The sequence below is a fragment of the Vigna angularis genome, chromosome 3, assembly GCF_016808095.1.
Source record: "Vigna angularis cultivar LongXiaoDou No.4 chromosome 3, ASM1680809v1, whole genome shotgun sequence".
Taxonomy (NCBI): domain Eukaryota; kingdom Viridiplantae; phylum Streptophyta; class Magnoliopsida; order Fabales; family Fabaceae; genus Vigna; species Vigna angularis.
The window spans coordinates 11943170-11955445 of NC_068972.1; the positions used below are offsets into that span (position 1 = coordinate 11943170).

Genomic DNA, 12276 nt, shown 5'->3' on the forward strand with positions numbered 1-12276 from the left:
CGAGAGATCTTAATTTCATATTCAATCCGACCACTTTAAATCACATGATATTCCTCTTAGATCAATAATGTACCTCATAAACCACTTTGATTCATCAAACATAAAATTTCATAGTCATTCACGTGCATTCTTACTATATTGTCTCATACCAAACCCATACACCATCATACAACATCAACCATGTCATAAAAACAACTCATACATTACATACTTTCACAAAACCATCACTTATTAACACAAATTTCTTTAGGACTTTTAATTATCAATACTTAAGTGATTCAAACAGCTTGGAGGCCCTCTCCAATGGCTCCGGAAGGGTCAAAAACCCCCAGAACGAACTAAAGAACGTCCAAAACGGACATCCGAAACTCCCAAAACATCAAAAACACCGAAAACACTCAATCTGCCACACATAATTCGCACAGCGCATCACCCCTGGTGCGCTGAGCGAATTTCCCTGACGGGGAAGTGTTTTTCAGCTAAAATTCGCATAGCGCACCACCCTTGATGCGCTGGGCGAATTTTCCTGACAAAGGGACATCTAAAATTCGCATAGCGCACCAAGTTTGTGCGCTATGCTAAACTAAAAATTTTAATACATATTATCACACCCTAAACCCTCGCATAGCGCCCCAAATTCGTTATTCGAATTAATTTAGCCTTTTCTCAGGCAACCCCAGTCGCACGGCGCCCGGATTCGCTATGCGAATCACCAAACAGAGAGCAACCCTTTCTAGCCATTCGCACAACGCACCAACTCGCTGTGCGAATGATCAAACAGAGAGCACCTCTCTATACGAGGACTCGCTATGCGAAAACATTCGCTTAGCGAGTCTGCATAATCTGCAGAACGTAAGTTTTGGTAAATTATGCAACTCACACAGCCCTTACCATTTCTAATCATTTTTCCCAACTTCTAACACCTCTAATTTATATTTTATACTTAATTAAACTTGTCTAGATGATCTAAAACCTTCCTACTACCATTCTAAAGTAATTACAACTCAAATTCAACTCTAAAACGCCAATTTCCACCACTTAGGGATCCAAATTCGATTCAACCATTTTGCACCTGTTTTGATCAGTTTGATGATTCTAACAAGTCACAAATAACCTCCCTATATTGTCCCAACAGACTACAAGAGCCCTAGACCCTTAACTCTCAAATTCACTATCCCACTTCTTCTCAAAGTGACCTAAGAACTATATAAGCTCCAAATTTCCTATCCAACCAAGGTTATACAGACTTCACACTTCACTCACTTCCAATTGATCAATTATAACCATTCCAAACCCATCCAAATCAATTCCAAACATCACAACACAGTTTCATAACATATGAACAATACGTACCATTTCATACCCTCAAAACTTAACATATAATCCAAACAGCAGAATATTACAGATTTCATCACACATGCACACCATACAATAAAATCAAAGAATGTCCAGCTCCCCTTACCTTAAAGTTGAACAGCACAGCTCACACACGCGTCTCTACAGTACCTTGCACTGTGAAAATGACTCAACAGGACCCTACGATTCACCATTCAGTGATCAAGAACGGTTCTCAAAACCTAATTTGAGATAGAAAGTGAAGGAAGAACCACTAATCACATGCAAAGTAGAATACTTGCATGTTCACAGCCCTAGAAACCAGAGGGAAAGAGAAGAACACTCACCAACTGAAACGAGAAAGTAATCGGTGATACTTGAAGCTCTCGGCGTCAGGAGTATCTAGGCACCACCTAATCGGACATGCAACGGCTGAATGAGAAGGAGTAGTAGAGAGAAGGAGGAGAAAATGAAGAACAAGTGGTCTAGAGAGAGATAAGGGCTGAGCTAATGAACCAGCTGCTGGAAAATTTGCTTTTTAAGCTTAATGGGTTTTAAGAGCCTGGCTTCATTAATCCAGAGTACCTATCAGCTCTTGCCACCTATTTTCAGGTCCTCACAAAAGCACTTAAGAGTCATATATATCCTTTAGTTAAAATAAAATAAAATATAAATTTATTCTGTTTTTGATAAATATTAAAAACTCAATTAAAATTTTTATATTTATTGTAACTTATGTATTATTATAACCTATCTGTGTAATGTTTTATTTATTTTTTAAATGGAATCTTTAACTGATACGATTATCTTAACCAATCATACAAAAAAATTGACAATAGATTCAAGTAGAATTAGTTGCAGTCATGGGTAATGTAAAAAATTAATTACTATACTCTACTTGGAAAACCAAAATGACATTTACACAAACAGTTGACCACAAGCCTTTTGAGATTTAAACAATCATTTTCTTGTTTTTAAAAAGATTATTAAAAGAAGTAAACTTTTATAATTAAAAATAATAATAATAAATATTAACCAGTTGTATCATTTTGTTAGATATCAAAATATCATCAAGCTTTACAAAGAAGAAAACAAACAACTGGCAACAGAATTCCAACTATGGGAGTTATATTTACACATTGGTTTAATTGATAGTTTGTTTTCTAAAGTAAGTATTTTTTTTAATTAGGTTCCTGAAAGCATAAAATTAGTGTAACTGATCCTTGTTGTTAAACTGGATTAATTGGTTAAAATTAAATTGAACTGTCACTGTAGGGTGAAATCATTAATTGATGTTACGTGAAATATGTTTAATTAAAAACATAAAGAAAAAAGAATTTTTAAGAATTGAATTTAAAGGATCAAGGAATTAGAGTTTATCGAAACGAGATTGAGAACCAGGTTAGAGAAGGTTCGCAACGAATTTAACATTCAGAGTGTTCGAAATTAGAGAGGATTTTAGCGAGATTTTTCTGATCTTATTGTTTGTTTTGTTTTTCAAAGGTTGTAGTGTGAGTTATTGAAATATGTCTATGAATCACTTTTAAAAATCCAGTCAAGAAAAAGAATAGAAAAGAGACATGTTTAAAAAAATCTAATATAAATAAAAATTATGAGAATCATTAAACCTTACATATTCAACAATATGAAATATTGAATGATACACTCTTTTGATTGATGAAAGGGAAATATACAAGTTATATAGGTACATATCAATGTCTTTTCACTTGGCCAAATTAGGCAACTTGTTTCATAACATACATTAAAAGGAAAATGGAGCAAAGAGAGAATACAAAAAATCTATCTCAGCTCTTCTAAAAGTCATGAGACACAGTCCACACATGTACAGAGCCAAAGATCAGTTACTCTGTTCAATAATGCTAAACCACCCGTGTCCTGTTCATGCAAAATTTCAAAAACAACAATTAAAAATTAAATCCTAAATTAGCAATCCTTTAAACTGTAATTTCTGTAATAAACCATATTCTTTGAAAGCCATATCTTACTCAGAACTTGTTCAGCAGAGAACCTTCTAGAAACTTCTCTGCACAACATTCTACGAAGGAGATCTTTGGCGGCAGGTGAAACAGAAGAGAAAACCCGGGTTGGGAATCTCAAACTGGAGCGCAGAACAGCCTCAAAAATCTCCACAGGGGAATCACCTCCAAAAGGCAAAAACCCCGCCAACATTTGATACAAAACCACGCCACAACTCCACACGTCAACTTTCTCGTTATAATCCCTTCCGGCGAGGACCTCCGGCGCCACGTAATGCGGTGTCCCCACCACCCCGCTCATGGACTCGCCCTCTTTGAAAGTCTCGGCCGAGCCGAAATCGGCTAGCTTCAGCCGATTCTCCTCGTCGAAAAGAATGTTGTCGGGCTTTATGTCTCGGTGGGTCACGCCGAGACGGTGGCAGTGGGCCACGCCTTTCATGAGCTGCCACATCACTGAAGCAGCTTCGCGTTCCGGCATGACCTGGTGATGAAACGTGGGTTCGTAACAGAGGTCGAGAACCATGTGGAGGTGCGTTTCGTCTTCGTAGAGGCTGTGAAGAGTGACGATGTGAGGGTGAGGGGAGAGCAGCTGAACGATCTTGGCCTCGGTAAAGAGGCATCGGGAGTCCAGGGAGTCTCCGCCGGCACTTATGGCTACCTTGTCGATGGATTTAACGGCGTAGGACTTGCCGGAGTCCGCCGACGAGCATCGGTAAACGGTACCGAATCTTCCCCGGCCGATCTCCTCCGAAACGAGGTAGTCTTGCTGTAGTCGTTCACTCATACTGTTAGCTATTTTACTTTGCTCGAGAGAAGCAAAGAAAAAATTGATGAGGAGAGGGGGCTTTTATAAGGTTGATTGATTGAGTGGGATATTTTATTATGGATTCTGTAAAATACGGACAGTGTTTAGAGCTCTCACAAAAATTATTTATCTATATTAGTTGTCATGACAAATATCTGATTACAAAATATAAATTAGTATTTTAAAAGTTACAGATATTTATTTAAAAATATATGTAAATTTACTCATATTTGTTTTAAAATATATTTTAAAAAACACATCACAAATATTTGTTTAAAAAATATATGTGAATATCTTTAAACTTGTAAATATGATAGATATTTAAAAGAAAATATTTTATAAATTTTTAAAACAAAATCTAAATAAAATTATAAATAGAACATAAATTAAATTAAATATAAATTAAAATTTAATTAAATTAAATTTATATTAATAAAATATAAATTAATTTTAATTTTAATCAAATTTAACTTAATAAAATATAAATTAAATTTTTATTTTTTTTTAATAATAAATATATATAATATTGTATTTATAATAAAAGAAATATAAATTAAGTCTAAAATATATATAAATAATAATAATAATAGATAAACTAAAAATAAATCTATGTAACATATTTAATAATTTAATATATTTATTTTCAACTTAATATATATATATATATATATATATATATATATATATATATATATATATATATATATATATATAAAATAACAATAAACTAAGTTTGTTATTTTATATATATAACTTGTTATAAATATAATCAATTTTTAGTTTGATTTAAAGGTAAATATTTGTTAAATAATTACTTAAATTGATGAAATTATACTATCAAAATACTAAAAATTGATGCTGAACAATGTTGAAAGGAAAAAATGATATAGTCAAAAATTGACATTTTCAAATGTCAAAAATGGTAAATTCCGATCAATTGATGTTGGAAATGGTAAATTTCGACATTAAATGAGTCAAATGACATCTAAAAATGCACTTTCAAACGTCTTTTTTTAATAGTTTTACCAAATCTGAAAAACACAAAATGAGTAATTCTAGTCCAATTTTGACATTTCATATATTGAGAACTCATTTTCAAATTTGTTTGAACTAATCAAAACTATAATTAAATCAAACATAAATGAAAACATAAAAAACTATGAGAATGTGACTAACATAGATTTGTATGCATTATCACTCATAGAATAAAGAAAGAGTTGTCATTATCTCAATCTTTACTATATATACATGTTAGTAGTGATGTTACAATAATAATAAGAAATGATGTTCTAGTGAGTAATGTATATTGATTATTTACTTGTGATTTTTGGTTTTGACAACTATAGTTATTATTTCTATTGAAATTTTCTTTACCCACTCTTTGGAAACTTTATTTCAAGAAAAAAAATACTAAAAATTCTTGTTTTGGATTCGTATGAAGTTTAAAAATCATTTAAAAGTTAGTTATTACATGTCATTAAACGATCATAACTTAATATTAGAAGACTTCTTTATGGTTGTGCTCGTTCATGATTGACCTGGGAGTATTCATATTACCTCCTACCTAATAAAGATTTTAAACTCATATGTAGGAGAAAAAATAGGAAAAATACGTGTTGTTTGGATCGAAATACAACCTTTTTACTCTTATTATTGTTCGTTTATGAGTCGAGTTAATAATTACTGATATGAGAAGTGTTTGAGGACCAATAAAAAAAACGAGTCACGAATTGGGCTATGTGTTTTTAATATATATGATTAAATTGAATTTCTCTTATTTTTTATTGTTATAAATTTATTCAAAGTGAAAAAAAACCTTCTAATTGTTTTTGTTGCTTTGTGGCTTAGATTAAATTTTGTATTACTTTATATAAGCTTCATTTTGAGAAATACAATAAAAGTACTTGGAAAAGTTAACTCAAAATTTAAATTAATAGTGATTTTACCAAAATGTGGGCATCTAATACATGTTTACTTATTAAAATATTAATTTATATTTATAGCAGTACCAATAATGTAAGAATCCTGAGACATGATTTTTTTTTTCAGGTAATATTGTTTTATTTTAATGAGTTGTCATGGTAAATTTATTTCAAAAGTGTGATTCATTTCACAATTTCATTATAGATTGTAAATGTGTTTCCACTTAAGTATGATTCTTTGTTCCCATATTTTAGAAACCTTATGCTGGAGTACTGCGGACCTTAGTTGATCCTTAGGAAATTGGGTAAATCCACAATTTTAGTGAATAATTTTTTTATCTAAGCTGGCACTTTAGAATGATTAATTGCATAACTTCACATGAGACGACAGAATTCGTCTCAATCCATTGTTAAACAGAACCAAAAGTCATTTTAAACAATTTTGAAAATTAAAAGAATCAAAATCAATAAAAAAGACTTAGAAGAAAAAAAACAATTGATTATATATTTGTAAAGATAAATAGTACACTGGCAACAGATCGTGCAATGCAAAGGAATCACCCTGTCATTGTAAAACTATTGAAGATTAAGAGTACCGAATTACACACCTTATTTTTAAGGTCACACAGAAGTCCTTCTATTGAAAGAAAAATTTATTTGAGCAGAAAAACTTAGTCCCATAACCGAAGACTACACTGTCTCATTCATAACATAAAAGAAGCAGTTGGCGTTGAATTCTAGTGTATGGCAATTGAAGTAGAATCAGTGTGGCAGCATTTATAGCTGATGAAAATCTCCATTGTCCTGCCACACTCGGGACATTTTATGGTCTCTGGCATCTTTCCTGCAATATTAGGAATTTCAAGGTGCACGCAGCGATGTGTGGTGCGCACAATCCTTTCATGGTGCTCTTTGAAGGAAGGCTCAAACCCTTTTTTCAGCATAGCCTCTTTCCATTTGTCAAACTCAGACACTGTCTTCAACACTGTGCTTCCATGACCACTCATCAGCACAGATGACCCTTTGCAGAGGACAGCCCACCCAGTTTCATTCTTGTAAGAAAGCATCCTTTGCACTTCTTGAGTCACTGCATCGACTGTGTTGTGAGCCTTCGTCACAAACAAGCTCTCTATGCCACTCCAAAACCTCCTCAGAAAGTTTTTATCTTCCTTTTCCACACAGAACAACTCTATTTGAATATTTGCCTCCTTTAGAGCGCCGTCATTTGCAAAGTTAGTTGCGTATTTTGTGAACTGTTGGATCCATTCTTTGTCGCTTCCTCCGTATATGAGAATGTACTTCTGCTCTCTGATCTGCATCTTAGAAAGAAGTCACACCACAACCTTCCAATTAAGCTCTTAAACAATACCAATGCTTGAGATATCAATAAAGGGAAAAATATTCAAAAACCTGATTGATTGCTCAAAAAACTAACAAGAGGAGCATTTGCATATCCATTTGCGAAATTTGCTTACCCAGGTGCTTACGTGAGGGTGAGTATCCCCTACCACCGAACCAATCCAGTGAATTTCTCTATCAATTCTCTCTTGATCAGCAATAGTAAAGGGAAAGGCCTTCATTCCATAAACATGAATGAGATGGAAAGCGTTTGCATGTTGCACTTTTCCCTGAGGATTCAACACCACAACCATAGGTTTCTTTTTGAAGTGCCATTCCTCCTTAATGTACTTGTACCCTGCTATTACTCCGAAGTGCTGCACCACGTACCACGGCATCTTGCTTTTCAAAACCTCAAATCTCTTGTGTAACTTTTCGGTCCATTCCTCTACGATGGGAATCCACACAATCTTATATTGATCATTTGTTTTAATATATTCATACACTGGTCGTAGTACTGAAATCTCTTCATCCGTGATCTCTAGAGTGGAGATCAACAAGTACACATTCTTCTTCTTCAGCTCAGTTATTTCAACCTGCCCAAACAAACAATAATCAAAATCAATAACGATGAATCAATAAAAACGGACATCATGTGCAAAAATGATTTTGCACACCATTAAATTTATTTTAGATTTAGTGTCATCAGATGATTTTTTTTTTTGTAATATATTTTGTACAGGAGTGATTTAATTTTCCTATAAGGACCATAGGCTGATAAAGGCAATCCCCTTTGTCTATTATTATTACCATTTGATTTTGTGGCCATCATTTCAATCTATTACCTTTCATGTTAATCTCTAAAACTACATCTCAATATTTTAAAAAATACTATAAGTTGAAACTTTTTTATGTACTTTAAATTCTTTACTATAGATTTTAATTATAATATAGTTTATATATTTAAAATAGTTATTATAAAAGCAATCATTTATTCTTTTTACTCAATAAAATATTAGTTTAAATATATTTGTCTTTACCAAAGTTTTATGCTAACGCTTGAATTATAACTTACCCTGTCCAACATCAGGTAATATAACACAAAAATATAATATTCAACAAATTTTCTATATATTCTATGGAAAAAAAAAACAAGTGTATTTTATATTTAAGCCAAATGGAGTATAAGCTATTGATGAGAAGAGAGAGAGAGATCCGAGTCACAATTATGAAAGTGAAACTGCCAATTGTGGATTAAAAGTTAAAAAAATTAAATCGGTACGATGTTTAAAAATCATAACTTTTGCAGTTATTATTGAGTGGTAAATGATTGCCCAAACTATCTAGAAATTTGTTTCAAAGAGTGACAAACCGTGGTCTTTGTGGCACCATCAAACAGTTGGTGTGGGGCATCCTTCGAAAAAACCAGAAACTTAAACACCTCCATTATTTCAGTAGGCGTCTGAAAAAATTTCCTGAGCCTGTGATGATACTCTGCCTCCTCTGAAATAGAAAAAACAAAAAATGTTATATAAAAGATAACACTTTTAGTTTTAAATGCAAAAATTCAATTTGTCAAGTTTTTGCTTGCTATAAAAGATAAAAGGTTATATCCAGTTAAGTTACCGACCAATCTGTTGTCTGCAAAGCATGATTTGCTTCCTAAGTTTGCTGAGTATGATGTTGATCTTTTGACCATAGTGGGAGAGATCCTGCTTGTTCCCTCTAAAATCAAGCAATTAATGGAATATCAATCAGGTTTTAAAATGTGTTTAATAATAACTTATACTCATAAAACAACAAACACATAGGAAATTTTGATATATATTTACGTAAAGCACAAAGATAACAACTGAAGTTACTTACGTTTCGGTAGTGAGGTAATCAATCTGAGTCTCAATAGCCACGATGGTGATGATGGCCCAGTAGACATCAACAGGAATTTGTTCTATTGCGGGCAACAAAGCAGGCACATCCTTTGTGTCGAACGTTGTAAGTTTCTCCAACTCAAAGATTAGCTCAATCACTAGCAGCGTTGTCTTCACCAGATTGTTGAGCTCTATAATGGCTTGGCGATGCTTTTGCAGTGCTGCAGGTCTTGTGAGCTCCGGGACTCTCCTGAGAAAAGCCACAGATTTTGCAATAGGGTCTGTTGGTTGATGCTGAGCTAGCAACCAGAACTCGCCATATTCCATTGCAAAAGCTGCCAGTGTGAGCACCGCTTTTGCATCCCACTCATAGTTTGCAAGCTTCACAAGTATCGCCATTGTAGTTTTGTGAGCAATTTCCTCTCCGGCAGGCTTGCATGACATCTGTCATCATTCAACATGTTACTTTGCTGGACTATATTAGACACAAAAATTATCAGACAGATCCAACCATGTCACGTGTTCATAATCCTGATTAATCTTTACGTGACAAAATTAAGTTAATGAATGACCTCGGAAGAAATTTGCTTGAGGGTGCAGAGTGGTGAATTGAAGTTGGCTTGGGGGATCTTGTCTTCTAGCTGCTCCAGGCTTGATTTGGATCCCTGTAAAAGTCATCACAATGACATAAAAGTTATGAAGGAAATCGAGAAAAAGAAAGACGGAGGGAAATAGGGCACCAGAAGTAGAAATATGTATGTAAACCTGAACAACGTTGTCAACAATGAGAGTTGAACGCCTAAGGGTGTTCTCGACAAGAACGAAAAGAGAGTCGACATCGAACTTGGTGTGACTGTGGACATGGGTTGAGTAAATTTGCTCCAGTATCTGCTCATCGGACATGTTTAACGGGTTGTGATCACTCTCTGAACTTCGGTGAAAGAGAGACTTGAGTGAATGCTTGGTGGCCATTATGGTCACAGCTCTCTTTCAGGAATTATGACAAAGTCTGAGAGATGGGAAGATTAAAAGAAGGAGAGTTGTGGTGATGATTAACCAGACTCCTTCTCTATTTATAAAGTGAAGACATGATCAATTTTGGTGGCTAGTCTTTTTCAATTAGATTAGAGACTACTAATTTCATCATCATGATGTGAATTATACGGTATTCAGTTCCTAAGATTTCAAAATTATTCTCTAAAACTCATAATTTTATACCAAGCACTGTAACGAAACAAATTTTCATGATGCAAATGCCAACATGAACCATTTGCAATTTTTAAAACAAATATTGATATTTTAAAAATATGATTTAACAGTAATTAATTAGAAGTTCGAGTGTTTTTCTATGAAAAGTGTTCACATTTTTTCTTTTGTAAAGCATCACTCACTTAATTTTATTTTCATGTGAATTAACTTTACAGAATAAAGTAGAAAAAGTAAACTAAATAACATTTTTTTTTCGTAAAATAAAATATTAACACAATATTTTTTATTTTAAAAAGGTTTTTATACACTATTAATAAAAATAAAATAAAGCTTATATTTAATATTTTAGTTCAAGAAATAATGAGACACTAATACAGTGGTCCATAGAATTAGAGAAATGTCATATATATATTTTTTTAAAATTAAGATTTGTTAGTCACGTTAGTCCTTGTTATTACTTTTGTTGAAGACTACCACAATTTTAACGTATTAAATTTAGCGACTATAAGGTTAGTGACTAATATATGTCAATACTAAATGTGAGTACTTTTAATTGTCCAAATTTATATAATATTTTTAAAGTTTTATGGGTTACCTTATAATTTTAATAATTAAAGTGATACTTTATTCTATAGAAAAATTGATAGTTTATTCAATCTTAATGACTAATTTGAAGATTTAGTGGATAATACACGTACCTTTATATGGATGCATTCCATAATAATTGTGTAAGAAAAATATCAGAAATATAACCTATTCAATGACCTTGAATTTTTTCCCCTTCGAACTAGATTATGGACCCATGCCATTTTATTAGCATGGAGCACACACAATATATTATTGTTTAAATAAATTATTTATCTAAAATTTGTCGATTATAAGGTTTAAGGTTTTGCAATGTAACATATATTCAGGTATTTTACACAATACTACTTAAATATATTGAGATCATTAAAATAAAATTTTTAACTTGATTTTATAGGTGTTACAATTCACCATATATACTAATATTTTTTAAAAAAATCGCCTTTATAATTTCTTTTGTTAATGTTTTTAAATAACATTTACTTATGTTTGTCTAAGAACTATATGGTACTATTCGTATAGCAATTATTTAAAAAAAAAAATTGTTAAACATTGAACATTGCACTTTTACTCATGATAACATTTAAGGTTTACTCACTAATATCCACCATTCGTTGTTTTTCCTTAAAAGGTGTTTCATTTGTGTCCCTATTTTGTTAAAAGACTAAAATGTTTGTTGCAAGGAATGTAAATTTATGTTAATGTCACTTATCAGAATCAGTATATGTTAAGGTAACGGAATGGTTGTGCTGAATGTTTGTTGAGGGATGGTTCAATCTCTGCCTACGGGTCTTCATGGAATATTTAGCTCTAATTCACCTTATATTGTTTTTTTCTGTCTCCTATTATTGTAAAATTAGTTGTGTACCTGTTGATCATGCATATTCTGTATTTTTGTTAGTTAAGCTTTATCCCATGTTTAAAAATAGGTAAACAATCGTGCATGCTTCATAGAAGTTGATGAAAGAAAAGAAAAGAAAAGAAAAGAAAAGGAATATATATGTAGAAATATTGTATTATTGGGTAGCTAACTGTATGCGGTGTGGCAGAATTTCACCTTTTCTTTCGTTCAATATTTTTTTAATCATTTTTAGGCCATGTTTAGCTGTCGTATACATCGATCATTCAACACAACGTCTTCATAGTTTGGATGTTTGGTTATGATGTCTTGTTACGTTGAATCATCGTGTTCGGTTCATCACTGTTTCTATCTGTGG

General features: G+C 32.5%; 2 protein-coding genes across 2 annotated transcripts; both read right to left on the minus strand.

Moving 5' to 3' along the window:
- Window positions 1-2971: 2971 nt before the first annotated feature.
- LOC108320967 (phosphoenolpyruvate carboxylase kinase 2-like) lies at window positions 2972-4238 on the minus strand. The gene is made up of 2 exons (XM_052875079.1): window positions 3342-4238; window positions 2972-3231 (listed from the first exon to the last, which is right to left on the minus strand). Exons 1-2 carry the CDS (start codon window positions 4114-4116, stop codon window positions 3194-3196), a joined length of 813 nt encoding a protein of 270 aa, XP_052731039.1. The 5' UTR covers window positions 4117-4238; the 3' UTR covers window positions 2972-3193.
- Window positions 4239-6604: 2366 nt separating this feature from the next.
- LOC108320962 (protein SIEVE ELEMENT OCCLUSION B) lies at window positions 6605-10324 on the minus strand. The gene is made up of 7 exons (XM_017552568.2): window positions 10031-10324; window positions 9838-9930; window positions 9264-9709; window positions 9028-9122; window positions 8770-8900; window positions 7535-7993; window positions 6605-7372 (listed from the first exon to the last, which is right to left on the minus strand). Exons 1-7 carry the CDS (start codon window positions 10235-10237, stop codon window positions 6797-6799), a joined length of 2007 nt encoding a protein of 668 aa, XP_017408057.2. The 5' UTR covers window positions 10238-10324; the 3' UTR covers window positions 6605-6796.
- Window positions 10325-12276: the final 1952 nt, after the last annotated feature.

Excerpts from the sequence above, each read along its gene's own strand:
- LOC108320962 (XM_017552568.2), bottom strand. The coding sequence starts at position 10,237 with ATGGCCACCAAGCATTCACTCAAGTCTCTCTTTCACCGAAGTTCAGAG. Across the intron at positions 9,123-9,263 it reads GATTACCTCACTACCGAAAC|AGGGAACAAGCAGGATCTCT; the intron begins GTAAGTAACTTC and ends GCTTGATTTTAG. Across the intron at positions 8,901-9,027 it reads GCTTTGCAGACAACAGATTG|AGGAGGCAGAGTATCATCAC; the intron begins GTCGGTAACTTA and ends TTTCTATTTCAG.
- LOC108320967 (XM_052875079.1), bottom strand. The coding sequence starts at position 4,116 with ATGAGTGAACGACTACAGCAAGACTACCTCGTTTCGGAGGAGATCGGC. Across the intron at positions 3,232-3,341 it reads CTCTGCTGAACAAGTTCTGA|GACACGGGTGGTTTAGCATT; the intron begins GTAAGATATGGC and ends TTGCATGAACAG.